We start from the raw sequence: 16,420 nt of genomic DNA, 5'->3' as shown, positions 1-16,420 counted from the left end.
CAGGGTTTTGGGGGAAACATTCCAAAAATGGGGTCAGGGTTTGGGCAGAAACCCCAAAAACGGGGTTAGGATTTTGGGGGGTCCCCAAGGGAGGTGGAGAGGGGCTGGTTTAGGGGACCTCTGGGATTTGGGATGGATTTTGGGTTTCTGGGGTAGATTTTGGGGTGGATTTGGGGGTTTCTGGGTAGATTTAGGGTTTCTGGGTGGATTTTGAGTGTTTTTAGGGTTTCTGGGCGGATTTTGGGTTTCGGGATGTATTTTGGGTTGGATTTTGGCATTTTTGGGTTCTCCTCACCATGTCGGTGCCCAGGTCGATGCAGAGGATGGTGATGGCGCCCAGCGGCAGCGGGATTTGGGGTGGTTTTGGGGTGTTTTGGGGATTTCTGGGTGAATTTGGGATTTGATGGATTCAGGATGGATTTGGGATGGATTTTGGGTTGGATTTTGGGGTTTTTGGGGTCTCTTCACCATGTCGGTGCCCAGGTCGATGCAGAGGATGGTGATGGTGCCCAGCGGCAGCGGGATGTTTGCCATGACAGATTTGGGGTGGATTTGGGGTGGTTTTAGGATTTCTCAGTGGATTTTGGGTTTCAGGGTGTATTTTGGTGTGAATTTTGGGGTTTTTGGGTTCTCCTCACCATGTCGGTGCCCAGGTCGATGCAGAGGATGGTGATGGCGCCCAGCGGCAGCGGGATGTTGGCCATGTTGGATTTGGGGTGGATTTGGGGTGTTTTGGGGGTTTCTGGGCGGATTTTGGGTTTCGGGGTGTATTTTGGGTTGGATTTTGGGGTTTTTGGGTTCTCCTCACCATGTCGGTGCCCAGGTCGATGCAGAGGATGGTGATGGTGCCCAGTGGCAGCGGGATGTTGGCCATGATGGATTTGGGGTGGATTTGGGGTGTTTTGGGGGTTTCTGGGTGGATTTTGGGTTTCGGGGTGGATTTTGGGGTGGATTTTCACATTTTTGGGGTCTCCTCACCATGTCGGTGCCCAGGTCGATGCAGAGGATGGTGATGGTGCCCAGCGGCAGCGGGATTTGGGGTGGTTTTGGGGTGTTTTGGGGATTTCTGGGTGAATTTGGGATTTGATGGATTCAGGATGGATTCGGGATGGATTTTGGGGTGGATTTTCACGTTTTTGGGGTCTCCTCACCATGTCGGTGCCCAGGTCGATGCAGAGGATGGTGATGGTGCCCAGCGGCAGCGGGATGTTGGCCATGACAGATTTGGGGTGGATTTGGGGTGGTTTTAGGATTTCTCAGTGGATTTTGGGTTTCAGGGTGTATTTTGGTGTGAATTTTGGGGTTTTTGGGGTCTCCTCACCATGTCGGTGCCCAGGTCGATGCAGAGGACGGTGATGGTGCCCAGCGGCAGCGGGATGTTGGCCATGATGGATTTGGGGTGTTTTGGGGGTTTCTGGGTGGATTTTGGGTTTCGGGGTGGATTTTGGGGTGGATTTTCACGTTTTTGGGGTCTCCTCACCATGTCGGTGCCCAGGTCGATGCAGAGGATGGTGATGGTGCCCAGCGGCAGCGGGATGTTGGCCATGATGAACAGCAGGAACGGCGTGATCTCGGGGATGTTGCTGGTCAGCGTGTAGGCGATCGACTTCTTCAGGTTATCAAAAATCAACCTCCCTGCCCACACAACAACACCAGTCATCACCGGCGCCCCCAAAACCGCCCGTTTTCACCCCAAAACCGCCGGCCCGGACCTTCCTCGACGCCGGTGACGATGGAGGCGAAGTTGTCGTCCAGCAGGATCATGTCGGCCGCCTGCTTGGAGACGTCGGAGCCGGCGATGCCCATGGCCACGCCGATGTCCGCCTTCTTCAGCGCCGGAGAGTCGTTGACGCCGTCGCCCGTCACCGCCACGATGGCGCCCTGGGGACGTTCGGAAAAAATGGTGAAATTTGGGGGGAAATTGGGAAAAATGAGATTTGGGGACATTGGGGGTGTTTGGGACATTGGGGACATTGGGAAAAATGGAAGAATTTGGGGGGAAAATGGGAGAAAATTGAGAAAAATTGGATTTGGGGACATTGGGGGACATTGGGGATGCTGGGGACATTGGGGATATCAGGGACATTTGGGGACTCCATATCAGTTTTGGGGCCCCATTTTGGGGTCCCGGCTGGGTTTTGGGGTCCCATTTTGGGGTCCCGGGTCATTTTTGGGGTCCCGTTTTGGGATCCCGGCTGGGTTTTGGGGCCCCATTTTGGGGTCCCGGCTGGGTTTTGGGATGCCGGGTCAGTTTTGGGGTCCCGTTTTGGGGTCCCAGCTGGGTTTTGGGGTGCCGGGTCAGTTTTGGGGTCCCGGCTGGGTTTTGGGGTCCCGGATCAGTTTGGGGTCCCGTTTTGGGGTCCCGGCTGGGTTTTGAGGTCCCGGATCAGTTTTGGGGTCCTGTTTTGGATCCCAGGGTCAGTTTTGGGGTCCCGGCTGGGTTTTGGGGTCCCATTTTGGGGTCCCGGCTGGGTTTTGGGATCCCGGCTGGGTTTTGGGGTCCCATATCAGTTTTGGGGCCCCATTTTGGGGTGCTGGCTGGGTTTTGGGGTCCTGTTTTGGATCCCAGGGTCAGTTTTGGGGTCCCGGCTGGGTTTTGGGGTCCCGGCTGGGTTTTGGGGTCCCGTTTTGGGGTCCCGGCTGGGTTTTGGGGTCCCATTTTGGGTCCCAGGGTCAGTTTTGGGGTCCCACCTGCCGCTGGCAGCCCTCGACGATGATGAGCTTCTGCTGGGGGGAGGTGCGGGCGAAGACGATCTCGGTGTGGTTCTGCAGGATCCGTCGATCTGCTCCGAGCTCATGTCCTTCAGGTCCGTGCCGTGGATCACGCAGGCCTTGGCGTCCCTGCGGGCCCGAAAACGCCGCGATTTACCCCAAAAACTAAACAGGGGCACGAAAACGGCGGGATTTACCCCAAAAACTAAACAGGGGCACGAAAACGGCGGGATTTACCCAAAAACTAAACAGGGGCCTGAAAACAGCTTGGGAACCCCAAAAATGGTGGGATTTACCCCAAAAACTTTGGGATTTACCCCAAAAATGTTGGGTTTATCCCATAAACGATGGGATTTACCCCAAAAACTAAACAGGAACCTGAAAACAGCTCAGGAGCCCTGAAAACGGTGGGATTTACCCCGAAAACTAAACAGGAACCCGAAAATGGCTTGGGAACCCCAAAAATTGTGGGATTTACCCCCAAAATGAGGGAATTTACCCTGAAAACGATGGGATTTACCCCAAAAACTAAACAGGGGCACGAAAACGGCTTGGGAACCCCAAAAACTAAACAGGGGCACGAAAACGGCTTGGGGACCCCAAAAATGGTGGGATTTACCCCAAAAACTAAACAGGGGCCCAAAAACACCAGGATTTACCCCAAAAACTTTGGGATTTACCCCAAAAACGATGGGATTTATGCCAAAAATGATGGGATTTACCCCAAAAACTAAACAGGAACCCGAAAACGGCGGGATTTACCCCAAAAACTAAACAGGGGCACGAAAACGCTGGGATTTACCCCAAAAACTAAACAGGGGCCCGAAAACAGCTTGGGAACCCCAAAAATGGTGGGATTTACCCCAAAAACTTTGGGATTTACCCCAAAAACAGCGGGATTTACCCCAAAAACTAAACAGGAACCTGAAAACGGCTCAGGAGCCCTGAAAACGGTGGGATTTACCCCGAAAACTAAACAGGAACCCGAAAATGGCTTGGGAACCCCAAAAATTGTGGGATTTACCCCCAAAATGAGGGAATTTACCCTGAAAACGATGGGATTTACCCCAAAAACTAAACAGGGGCCCGAAAACGCTGCGATTTACCCCAAAAACTAAACAGGAACCCGAAAACGGCTTGGGAACCCTGAAAACGATGGGATTTACCTCGGAAACTATGGGATTTACCCCAGAAATGATGGGATTTACCCCAAAAATGATGGGATTTACCCCAAAAACTAAACAGGAACCCGAAAACGCCAGGATTTACCACAAAAACAGCACAGGAACCCTGAAACAGCTAGGGAACCTGGGGTTCACCTGTCTCACCTGGGGTTCACCTGGCTGACAGGTATGTTCAGCCGTGTCTCACCTGTCTCACCTGTCTGTGTCTCACCTGTGTCACAGGTGTGTCTCACCTGGGGTTCACCTGGGGTTCACCTGGGGTTCACCTGGCTCACAGGTATGTTAATCCTTGTCTCACCTGGCACACCTGGGGCTCACCTGGGGCTCACCTGGGGCTCACCTGGCTCACCTGGGGTTCACCTGGCTCACCTGTCTGGCTCACCTGGCTGACAGGTGTGTCTCACCTGGGGTTCACCTGGCTGACGGGTGTGTTCAGCCGTGTCTCACCTGGGGCTCACCTGGCTCACCTGGGGTTCACCTGGCTGACAGGTGTGTTCAGCCGTGTCTCACCTGTCCGTGTCTCACCTGGGGTTCACCTGGGGCTCACCTGGGGCTCACCTGGCTCACCTGGGGTTCACCTGGCTGACAGTGTGTCTCACCTGGGGTTCACCTGGCTGACGGGGATGTTCAGCCCGTGTCTCACCTGTCTCACCTGTCGGTGTCTCACCTGGGGTTCACCTGGCTCACCTGGGGTTCACCTGGCTGACAGGTGTGTTCAGCCGTGTCTCACCTGTCGGTGTCTCACCTGGGGTTCACCTGGCTCACCTGGGGTTCACCTGGCTGACGGGGATGTTCAGCCGTGTCTCACCTGTCTCACCTGTCGGTGTCTCACCTGGGGTTCACCTGGCTCACCTGGGGTTCACCTGGCTCACCTGGGGTTCACCTGGCTCACAGGTATGTTCAGCCGTGTCTCACCTGTCCGTGTCTCACCTGGGGTTCACCTGGCTGACGGGGATGTTCAGCCGCGCCGCGATGTCCTCCACGGTCTCGTTGCCCTCGGAGATGATCCCCACGCCCTTGGCGATGGCCTTGGCCGTGATCGGGTGGTCCCCGGTCACCATGATCACCTGGGCGGGGGGATTCGGGGTCACGCCGCGTTCGGGGAGGGGTCCCGGGGGGTTTGGGAGGGGTTTTGGGGATTTTTGGGGGGATTTTTGGGGAGATTTTTGGGGATTTTGGTTCCAATATCCCAGCCCTGTGGTGATGCAGGGGAGAAGATCCAGGGAAACTCGGGGTGGGTTTGGGGGTCCGGGAGGAATTCGGGGGGGATTTTGGGGGTCCTGTGGGTCTGGAAGGGGGTCCTGAGGTGGTTTGGGAGAGGTTTTGGGGATTTTTAGGGGGGATTTTGGGAGAATTTGGGTTGATTTTAGGGGGATTTGGTTGTGGAAACTGCAGCCCTGTGGGGACGGGGTGGGGAAATTCGAGGAGGATTTGGGGGTCCCGGGCGGAATTTGGGGCGGATTTTGGGGGTCCCGATGTCCCAGAAATTTGGGAGGGGCTCCTGAGGTGGTTTGTGAGAAATTTTGAGGGATTTGGAGAGGATTTTGGGGTGATTTTGGGAGTATTTGGGCACCAAAACTGCCGAGAGCACAGGGACGGGGCGGGGAACCTCCGGGGAAACTCGGGGTGGGTTTGGGGGTCCAGGGCGGAATTTGGGGAGGATTTTGGGGGTCCCGATGTCCGAGAAATTTGGGAGGGGCTCCTGAAGGGGTTTGGGAGAGATTTTTGGAGGATTTTGGGGGGATTTTGGAAGAATTTGGGTTCCGACATCACAGTCCTGCGGGGATGCGGCAGAGAAACTCCGGGGAAACTCGGGGAGGGTTTGGGGGTCCCGGGCGGAATTTGGGGGAGATTTTGGGGGTCCCGGGTGTCTAGGAGATTTGGGAGGGGGTCCTGAGGTGGTTTGGGAGAGATTTTGGGGGGATTTTGGAAGAATTTGGGTTCCAACACTGCAGCCCTGCGGGGATGCGGCAGAGAAACTCCGGGGAAACTCGGGGAGGGTTCGGGGGTCCCGGGCGGAATTTGGGGAGGATTTTGGGGGTCCCGATGTCCCAGAAATTTGGGAGGGGCTCCTGAGGTGGTTTGTGAGAAATTTTGAGGGATTTGGAGAGGATTTTGGGGTGATTTGGGGAGGATTTGGGCACCAAAACTGCCGAGAGCACAGGGACGGGGCGGGGAAGCTCCGGGGAAACTCGGGGTGGGTTTGGGGTCCAGGGTGGAATTTGGGGAGGATTTTGGGGGTCCCGATGTCCGAGAAATTTGGGAGGGGCTCCTGAAGGGGTTTGGGAGAGATTTTTGGGAGGATTTTGGGGGGATTTTGGAAGAATTTGGGTTCCAACATCACAGTCCTGCGGGGATGCGGCAGAGAAACTCCGGGGAAACTCGGGGCGGGTTCGGGGGTCCAGGGCGGAATTTGGGGAGGATTTTGGGGGTCCCGGGGGTCCCACCTTGATGCCGGCGCTGCGGCACTTGCCGACGGCGTCGGGCACGGCGGCGCGGGGCGGGTCGATCATGGACATGAGCCCCACGAAGCAGAGGTTGTCGGTGGCGAAGTTGACGTCGTCGCAGTCGAAGGCGAAGCCCTTGGGGTACTGCTCCTCGGGCAGGTAGAAGTGGCAGAAACCTGCGCGGGGAGAGCCCCAAAATCCTCTGAATTTACCCCAAAAATCCCCCCGCAAAAAATCCTCAGTGGAGACACAAAAAATCCCAAAATCCTAGTCCCAAAATTGCCCAAAATCAGCCTGAAATCACTACAAAATCCGCTGAAATCACCCTGAAATAACCCCAAAATCACCCTAAAAATCACCCCAAAAATCATCTCAAAAATCAGCCAAAAATCCTCCAAATTCACCCCAAAAATCGTCTGTGGAGTCACAAAAAATCCTTGAAATCCTGGAGTGCCAAAATCCCTCCAAAATCCCCCAAAAAATCACCCAAAAAATCACCCCAAATTCACTCCAAAAACCATCCGTGGAGACACAAAAAAAATTCCTGAAATTCTGGAGCCCCAAAATCCCCATAAATCACCCCAAAAATCACCCCAAGAATCCTCAGTGGAGTCACAAAAAATCCAAAAATCCTGAAGTCCCAAAATTGCCCAAAATCACCCTGAAATCCCTCCTGAATCTGCCCCTGGGGTGCTGCTCCTCGGGCAGGTAGAAGTGGCAGAAACCTGCGCGGGGAGAGCCCCAAAATCCTCTGAATTTACCCCAAAAATCCCCCCAAAAACTCCTCAGTGAAGAGACAAAAATTGGTAAAATCCTGGAGTCTGAAATTGCCCAAAATAACCCTGAAATCACTACAAAATCCCCTGAAATAACCCCTAAATCACCCCAAATATGATCTCAAAAATCACCTCAAAAAACCCTCCAAATTCACCCCAAAAATCCTCAGTGGAGCCACAAAAAATCCAAAAATCCTGAAGTCCCAAAATTGCCCAAAATCGCCCTGAAATCACTATAAAATCCATCCCGAAATCATGCTGAAATCACCTTGAAATCAGCCCAAAAATCATCTCAAAAATCACCTCAAAAATCCTCCAAATTCACCCCAAAAATCGTCTGTGGAGTCACAAAAAAGCCTTGAAATCCTGGAGTGCCAAAATCCCTCCAAAATCCCCCAAAAAATCACCCAAAAAATCACCCCAAATTCACTCCAAAAACCATCCGTGGAGACACAAAAAAAATTCCTGAAATCCTGGAGCCCCAAAATCCCCATAAATCACCCTGAAATCACCCCAAAAAATCCCCTATGGAGTTGCAAAAAAACCCCAAAATCCTGAAGTCCAAAATCACTGAAAATCCCCCAAAATCTCTCCCTGAATCTGCCGGTGGGGTGCTGCTCCTTGGGCAGGTAGAAGTGGCAGAAACCTGCGCGGGGAGAGCCCCAAAATCCTCTAAATTTACCCCAAAATCTAAAAAAAGTCCAAAAAAATTCCAAAAAAAGTAAAAAAAAAAAAAAAAGTCAGAAAAGCCCCAAAATTCCTGGAATTCGCCCCAAAATCTCACCGAGCACCCTCTCGCCCAGCCCGCCCAGCTCCAGGTAGGCGTTCTGGAAGGTTCCTTCATCCAACCCCCAGGAGAACCCAAAAATACCCTCAAAAAACACCCAAAAAACTTTAAAAAAATCACAAAAAAAAAATTAAAAACCCCAAAAAAAACCTAAAAAAACCCAAAAAAAACCCCAATTAACCCCAAAAATAACCAAGAAATTCCCCCAAATTTTCATTTTTAAACTGAAGAAAAACCCTTCAAGAAACCTCTAGAAAAGCCCTAAAAAAATTGAAAAAAATTTAAAAAAAAATCAAAAAAAATCGAAAAAAAATTCCCAAAAAACCCCAAAATTGCCAGAATTCACCCCAAATCTCACCGAGCACCCTCTCGCCCAGCCCGCCCAGCTCCAGGTAGGCGTTCTGGAAGGCCTCCTTCATCTCCTCGTCCAGCGGCTGCTCCTTGCCCTGCAGCAGGATGGTGGAGCAGCGGTCCAGGATGCGCTCGGGCGCGCCCTTCATCACCAGCAGGTACCGGTTGTCGTTGGGGTCCTCGGTCTCGTGGATGGAGAGCTGGGGCCAAAAACGGCGATTTTGGGGTTTTGGGCATTTTGGGATGTTCCCCAGGGGGGGTTGTGGGGTCTAAGTGGGGTTTGTCCCACCCAAATTGGGAATAAATTGAATTTTTGGCGATTTTTTAACGGGGTTGTTGGGGTCCTCGGTATCGTGGATGGAGAGATTAATCCAAAAATCAGAATTTTTGGGATCCCCAAAACTCTGGGAATTCCTCAGGGTGGGGTTTGTCCCATCTAAGGGGGGTTTGTCCCACCCAAATTGGGAATAAATTGAATTTTTGGCGATTTTTAAAGCCATTTTTGGGGTCCTCGGTCTCGTGGATGGAGAGCTGGGGTGAAAAACGGCGATTTTGGGGTTTTGGGGATTTTGGGATGTTCCCCGGGGGGGTTTGTGGGGTCTAAGTGGGGTTTGTCCCACCAAATTGGGAATAAATTGAATTTTTGGCGATTTTTTTGTGTGGTCGTTGGGGTTTTCGGTCTCGTGGATGGAGAGTTGGGGTGAAAAATGAGGATTTTGGGATCCCCAAAATTCTGGGAATTCCTCCCGAGGGTTTGTCCCATCCAGGGAAGGATTGTCCCACCCAAATTGGGAATAAATTGGATTTTTGGGGGTTTTTAAACGGGATTTTTCCACGCTGGTGGAATTTGGGGAGGGGGATTTGGGGTCCCCTCTGTGGTTTTGGGTCCCCATTGGGGTTTTTTGGGTTTTTTCAAGTTCCTGCTGGGTTTTTTGGAGGTTTTTCCAGTTCCTGTCGAGTTTTTTGGGGTTTTTTTGTGGTTTTGGGTCCCCGTTGAGGTTTTTTGGGTTTCCTGGGGTTTCTGATGAGTTTTTAGGGGGTTTTTTTGTGTTTTTGGGTTCCCATTGAGATTTTTTTTTAATTCCTCTCTTTGTTTTGGGGTTCTCCTTGGGGTTTTGGGGTTTTTTTTGGGGTTTATGTCAAGGTTTTTTGGGGTTTTTTGTGTTCCATTGGGGTTTTTGGGTTCCTGCTGGGGTTTTTTTGGGTTTCCTGGGGTTCCTGTCAAGTTTTTTTGGGTTTTTTTTTGTGTTTTTGGGTTCCCGTTGCGGTTTTTTGGGTTCCTGTTGGGTTTTTTGGGTTTCCTGGGGTTTTTGTTGAGTTTTTTTGGGGGGTTGTGTTTTTTGGGTTCCCATTGAGCTTTTTTGGGGTTTTTTCTTTTTTTTTGTTTTTTTCTGGGTTCCCACTGGGATTTTTGTGTCCCCATTGGGGTTTTTGGTTTTTTTGGGTTCCTGTTGAGTTTTTTGGGGTTTTTTTGTGGTTTTGGGTTCCCGTTGAGGTTTTTGGGGTTCCTGTTGAGGTTTTTTGGGTTTCCTGGGGTTTCTGTTGAGTTTTTTGGGGGATTTTTCATGGTTTTGGGTTCCTGTTGAGGTTTTTTGGATTCCCCTCTCTGGTTTTGGGTTCTCCTTGGGGTTTTGGGGTTTTTTTTGGGTTCATGTCAAGGTTTTTTGGGATTTTTTTGTGTTCCCATTGGGGGTTTTGGGTTCCTGATGGAGTTTTTTGGTTTTTTTTTTTTTTAGGTTCCTGCTGGGTTTTTTTAAAGGTTTGTCCAGTTCCTGTTGAATTTTTGTTTTGGTTTTTTTGTGTGTGTGTGTGTTTTTGGGTTCCTGTCGAGGTTTTTTGGGTTTTTTCAGGTTTTATGTGGTTTTTCTGGGTTCCCACTGGGATTTTTGTGTCCCCGTTGTGGTTTTTTGAGTTTCCTGCAGTTCCTGTCAAGTTTTTGGGGTGGTTTTTTGTGTTTTTGGGTTCCCGTTGTGGTTTTTTGGGTTCCTGCTGGGGTTTTTTGGGTTTCCTGGGGTTCCTGTTGAGTTTTTTGTGGGGTTTTTTGTGTTTTTGGGTTCCCATTGAGCTTTTTTGGGTTTTTTCCGGTTTTTTTGGTTTTTTCTGGGTTCCCACTGGGATTTTTGTGTCCCCATTGGGGTTTTTTGGTTTTTTTGGGTTCCTGTTGAGTTTTTTGGGGGTTTTTTGTGGTTTTGGGTTCCCGTTGATGTTTTTTGGGTCCCTGCTGGGTTTTTTTGGATTTCCTGGGGTTTCTGATGAGTTTTTTGTGGGGTTTTTTTTTGTGTTTTTGGGTTCCTGCTGGGGTTTTTTTGGGTTTCCTGGGGTTTCTGATGAGTTTTTTTGGGGGGGGTTGTGTTTTTGGGTTCCCATTGAGGTTTTTGGGTTTCCTGGGGTTTCTGATGAGTTTTTTTTGGTTTTTTGGGTGTTTTCGGGGTACCTGGTACTTGTTGGTGGAGTTGAAGGGGATCTCGGCCACTTTCTTGTTCCGTTCCCGCATGACCTTGACGGAGCCCGAGGAGAGCTCGATGCACTTGAGCAGCGCCGACTCCGACGCGTCCCCGGCCACGTCCCGCTGGGAAACCCGAAAATCCGGATTTTAGCCCCAAAAATTGGCGTTGGAACCCCGAAAATTGGGATGAGAGCCCCAAAACCCGGGGTTTCAACTCCAAAAATTGGGATTTTAACCCCAAAAACTGGAGTTGGAATGCCGAAAATTGGGATTGGAACCCCGAAAATTTGAATTTCAACCCCAAAAATTGGGGTTCAAACACCAAAAATTGGGATTTTAACCCAAAAATTGGGATTTTAACCCCCAAAATTGGGGTTCAAACACCAAAAATTGGGATTTTAACCCCAAAAATTGGGATATGAGGCCCAAAAATTGGGGTTGGAACCCCAAAAACTGGGATTTTTAACCCCCAAAAATTGGGGTTGAAACCCCGAAAATTGGGATTTCAACTGCAAAAATTTGGGTTTGAACACCAAAAATTGGGATTTTAACCTCCAAAATTGGGATGAGAGCCCCAAAAATTGGATTGGAACCCCGAAAATTGGGATGAGAGCCCCAAAATCCAAGGTTTCAACCCCAAAAGTTGGGATGAGAGCCACAGAAATTCAGATTTGTCCCCGAAATCCAGGATTGGCACCCCAAACTGCCCCCAAAAAATCCTGCCCGCCAAAAAATCCCCCAAATCTCCCCCCAAAAAATCCCCCAAAATTCCCCCAAATTACAAAAATAAATTAAAAAAAAAAATCCCCCCAAAAATCCGAAACAATCCCCAAAAGGCCCCCAAACACATCCCTTAAAAATCCCTAGAACATCCCAAAAAAAGCCCCAAAATTCCCCCAAAAAATCCCGAAGTTTTTTTTGAACCCCAAAAAAAATCCAAAAAAGTCCCCCAAAAAATTCTTTTAAAATCCCCCAAAATTTTTTTTTAAATCCCCCCAAAAAAATCCCAAAAGATAAAAAAAACCCCTGAGAAATCCCCCAAAAATCCCAAAACTCCCCAAAAAATTCCCAATTTCTTTTAATTAAAAAAAAAATCCCTAAAAAATCCCCCAAAAATCCCCATAAAACCCTAAAAAACCCCTAAAAAAATCCCTAAAAAATCCCCCAAATTATTTTATTTTTTCAAAATCCCAGACCTGCCCAAATTGCCCCGAATCCGCTCACCTTGAGGATGGGCACGTTCTCCTGGCCGCCCTTGAAGACGGCGCGGTTGCAGAGCCCGGCGATGTGGCTCAGCGCCACCCACGTCGGCGAGCTCTTGTCAAACGCCGTGCCTGCGGCGGACCAGTACGGACCAGTTTGGACCAGTATAAACCAGTATGGACAGTGTAAACCAGTACGGACCAGTATAAACCAGTTTGGACCAGTATGGACCCGGTAAGTATGAGTATAAATCAGTATGGACCAGTATAAACCAGTATGGACCGGTACGGACCAGTATGGACAGTGTAAACCAGTACGGACCAGTATGGACCAGTTTGGACTGGTACGGACCAGTATGGACAGTGTAAACCAGTATAAACCAGTACAGACCAGTATGGGACCAGTATGGACCAGTTGGGACCAGTATGGACCCGGTAAGTATGAGTATAAATCAGTATGGACCAGTTTGGACTGGTACAGACCAGTATAAACCAGTACGGACCAGTATGGGACCAGTATGGACCAGTTGGGACCAGTATGGACCCGGTAAGTATGAGTATAAATCAGTATGGACCAGTATAAACCAGTATGGACCAGCACGGACCAGTATAAACCAGTATGGACCAGTTTGGACTGGTACGGACCAGTATAAACCAGGATGGAGCAGTATGGACCAGTTTAGTGAAGTGTCCAGCCCCAAAATCACCCCAAAACTCCCCAAACCACCCGAAACGCCCTCGTTTTCCCCTCCCAGTCCCCTCCCAATGGCTCCCAGTGCCTCCCAAAAAAAAATCCCAAAAAAATCATCGAAAAATCACCAAAAAACCCCACCAAAAATCCCCCCAAAAAATCCCCCAAAATCACAACAAAATTCTAAAAAAAACCCCACAAAATCAAAAAAAATCCCCCCAAAAATTCCCAAAAAAAAATCCCAAAAAAAATCTCCAAAATTCCCAAAAGAATCCCCAAAAACCCCCTCCAAAAAATTACAAAACAAAACCCAAAAACTTTTAAAAAATCCCTAAAAATTCCAAAAAAATCCCAAAAATCACCAAAAATCTCCCAAATTCCCCAAAATCACCAAAAATCCACCAAATTCCTCAAAAAAAAAATCCCCAAAATCACAAAACATCCCCCAAAAAACAAAACCAATCCCCAAAAAATAAAAAAAAATCCAAAAAAATTCCCCAAAAATCCACCAAAATCCCCCCAAAAATTAAAAAAATAATCCAAAAAAAATCCCAAAAATTCACGAAAAATTCCCAAAAAAATCCCAAAAAAATCCCAAAAAAATCCCAAAAAATCCCCAGATTTTCCCCGGTCCCTCCCGGCGCGCCGCGCTCACCGGACTGGTCCTCAGTGGTGTCGGCCTCGTGGATCTGGTTGTCGAACCACATGTGCGCCACGGTCATGCGGTTCTGCGTCAGCGTGCCCGTCTTGTCCGAGCAGATGGTGGAGGTGGAGCCCAGCGTCTCCACCGCCTCCAGGTTCTTCACCAGGCAGTTCTTGCGGGCCATGCGCTTGGCCGTCAGCGTCAGGCACACCTGGCAGGGGGCGAAATGGGTCTGGGGGCTTCGCTTGGGGGGCAAAACCCCCAAAAACCCCAAAAATCCCGGAGAAATTGACCCAAAATTGACCCAAAATTGGAGCTGGAAGCACCTGGAGGAACCTTCAGTAGAGGTTCTGGAAGGTCCTAAATGGGTCTGGGGTCCAAAATGGGTCTGGGGGCTTCGCTTGGGGGGCAAAAGGCCCAAAAATCCCCAAAAATCCCGGAGAAATTGACCCAAAATTGGAGCCGGAGGAACCTTCAGTAGAAGAACACCCAAATTCTGGAAGTTTTGGGGGTCTTAGAGGGTCCCAAATGGGTCTGGAAGGGTCTCAAATGGGTCTGGGGTCTCAAATGGGTCTGGGGGCTTCGTTCTGGGGGCAAAAGTCTCAAAAATCCCCAAAATCCCGGAGAAATTGACCCAAAATTGACCCAAAATTGGAGCTGGAAGCACCTGGAGGAACGTTCCATAGAGGGATCTCCAAATTCTGGATCGTCCCAAATGGGTCTGGGGTCTCAAATGAGTCTGGGGGGTCTCAAATGGGTCTGGGGGCTTCGGTTTGGGGTGAAAAATCCCAAAAATCCCGGAGAAATTGACCCAAAATTGGAGCCGGAGGAACCTTCAGTAGAAGAACACCCAAATTCTGGAAGTTTTGGGGGTCTTAGAGGGTCCCAAATGGGTCTGGAAGGGTCTCAAATGGGTCTGGGGTCTCAAATGGGTCTGGGGGCTTCGTTCTGGGGGCAAAAGTCTCAAAAATCCCCAAAATCCCGGAGAAATTGACCCAAAATTGACCCAAAATTGAGCTGGAAGCACCTGGAGGAACGTTCCATAGAGGGATCTCCAAATTCTGGATCGTCCCAAATGGGTCTGGGGTCTCAAATGAGTCTGGGGGGTCTCAAATGGGTCTGGGGGCTTCGGTTTGGGGTGAAAAATCCCAAAAATCCCGGAGAAATTGACCCAAAAATTGGAGCCGGAGGAACCTTCAGTAGAAGAACACCCAAATTCTGGAAGTTTTGGGGGTCTTAGAGGGTCCCAAATGGGTCTGGAAGGGTCTCAAATGGGTCTGGGGTCTCAAATGGGTCTGGGGGCTTCGGTCTGGGGGCAAAAGTCTCAAAAATCCCCAAAATCACGGAGAAATTGACCCAAAATTGACCCAAAATTGGAGCTGGAAGCACCTGGAGGAACGTTCCATAGAGGGATCTCCAAATTCTGGATGGTCCCAAATGGGTCTGGGGTCTCAAATGAGTCTGGGGGGGTCTCAAATGGGTCTGGGGGCTTCAGTTTGGGGTGAAAAATCCCAAAAATCCCGGAGAAATTGACCCAAAATTGGAGCTGGAGGAACCTTCAGTAGAAGAACACCCAAATTCTGGAAGTTTTGGGGGTCTTAGAGGGTCCCAAATGGGTCTGGGAGGGTCTCAAATGGGTCTGGGGCCTCAAATGGGTCTGGGGACCCCAAAAATCCCGGAGAAATTGACCCAAAATTGACCCAAAATTGGAGCTGGAAGCACCTGGAGGAACCTTTGGAAGAGGGATCTCCAAATCCTTGGGGTTTGGGGGGGCCTTAGAGGCTCCCAAATGGGTCTGGGGCATCTGAAATGGGTCTGGGGTCTTAAATGGGTCTGGGGGCTTCACTTGGGGGGGAAAAAATCCCCAAAATCCCAGAGAAATTGACCCAAAATTGGAGCTGGAAGCACCTGGAGGAACCTTCAGTAGAGGTTCTGGAAGGTCCTAAATGGGTCTGGGGTCTCAGATGAGTCTGGGGGGTCTCAAATGGGTCTGGGGTCCAAAATGGGTCTGGGGGCTTCGCTTTGGGGGCAAAAGGCCCAAAAATCCCCAAAATCCTGCAGAAATTGACCCAAAATCGGAGCTGGAAGCACCTGGAGGAACCTTTGGAAGAGGGATCTCCAAATCCTTGAGGTTTCGGGGGGTTTTGGGAGTTCTGGAGGGTCTCAAATGGGTCTGGGGTCTCAAATGGGTCTGGGGGCTTCAGGAGCTTCAGTTTGAGGGGTGAGGAACCCAAAAACCCCAAAAAGTTCCCCCAAAATCGGAGCTGGAAGCACCTGGAGGAACCTTCAGTAGAGGTTCTGGAAGGTCCCAAATGGGTCTGGGGTCTCAGATGAGTCTGGGGGGTCTCAAATGGGTCTGGGGTCTCAACTGGGTCTGGGGACCCCAAAAATCATGGAGAAATTGACCAAAATTGGAGCTGGAGGAACCTTCAGTAGAAGAACACCCAAATTCTGGCAGTTTTGGGGCTCTTAGAGGGTCCCAAATGGGTCTGGGGTCTCAAATGGGTCTGGGGGCTTCGGTCTGGGGGCAAAAGACCCAAAAATCCCAAAAATCCCGGAGAAATTGACCCAAAATCGGAGCTGGAAGCACCTGGAGGAACCTTTGGTAGAGGGACCCCAAATTTTGGGTTTTTTTGGGATTTTTTTTTGATTTTGGGTTTTCTGCAGTTTTGGGGTTTTTGGGGGGTTTTGAGGTTTTGGGGATTTTGTGACTTTCTGAGGATTTTGGGGGTTTTTTTGAAGATTTTGGGGTTGTCGAGGGCTTGAGGGTTTTGAGGATTTTGGTGATTTTTTTGGGGGATTTGGGGTTTTTGGGGAGATTTTGGGGGTTTTTTGGGGGATTTGGGGTTTTTGGGGGTTTTTTTTTTGCATATTTGGGACCTTTTGGGGTTTTGGGGGGTCCTGGAAGGTCCCAAATGGGTCTGGGGGCTTCCATTTGGGGGGTGAGGACCCCAAAATGGAGCCCGTTCCGCTGCCAGGGGCTCCCAGTCCCTCCCAGTTTGCTCCCAGTCCCTCCCAGTTTGCTCCCAGTCCATCCCAGTTCCCCTTTACACCCCAATATCTCGTCCCAGTCCATCCCAGTCCCTCCCAGTTTGCTCCCAGTCACTCACAGTGACGGTGGCCAGCAGCCCTCGGGCACGTTGGCCACGATGATGCCGATGAGGAAGATGACGGCCTCCAG

At 50.2% G+C, this 16,420-nt stretch overlaps 1 protein-coding gene across 1 annotated transcript in view; it reads right to left on the bottom strand.

Annotated features, from left to right (window-relative positions):
- The window catches only part of LOC135291930 (sodium/potassium-transporting ATPase subunit alpha-3-like), a 41,507-nt gene that overhangs the window by 8,586 nt on the left and 16,501 nt on the right, over positions 1-16,420 (bottom strand). Inside the window, 12 exon segments of the mRNA XM_064406175.1 lie at positions 1,481-1,635; positions 1,713-1,881; positions 2,692-2,777; positions 2,780-2,841; positions 4,827-4,963; positions 6,344-6,519; positions 8,265-8,457; positions 10,692-10,826; positions 11,928-12,037; positions 13,252-13,450; positions 16,350-16,366; positions 16,369-16,420. Coding sequence (XP_064262245.1) covers positions 1,481-1,635; positions 1,713-1,881; positions 2,692-2,777; positions 2,780-2,841; positions 4,827-4,963; positions 6,344-6,519; positions 8,265-8,457; positions 10,692-10,826; positions 11,928-12,037; positions 13,252-13,450; positions 16,350-16,366; positions 16,369-16,420 — 1,491 coding nt within the window.

The sequence above is a fragment of the Passer domesticus genome, unplaced genomic scaffold, assembly GCF_036417665.1.
Source record: "Passer domesticus isolate bPasDom1 unplaced genomic scaffold, bPasDom1.hap1 HAP1_SCAFFOLD_150, whole genome shotgun sequence".
Classification (NCBI taxonomy): domain Eukaryota; kingdom Metazoa; phylum Chordata; class Aves; order Passeriformes; family Passeridae; genus Passer; species Passer domesticus.
The sequence above is the reverse complement of the archived record's forward strand: the minus strand, read 5'-3'. Positions and strand labels throughout refer to the sequence as shown.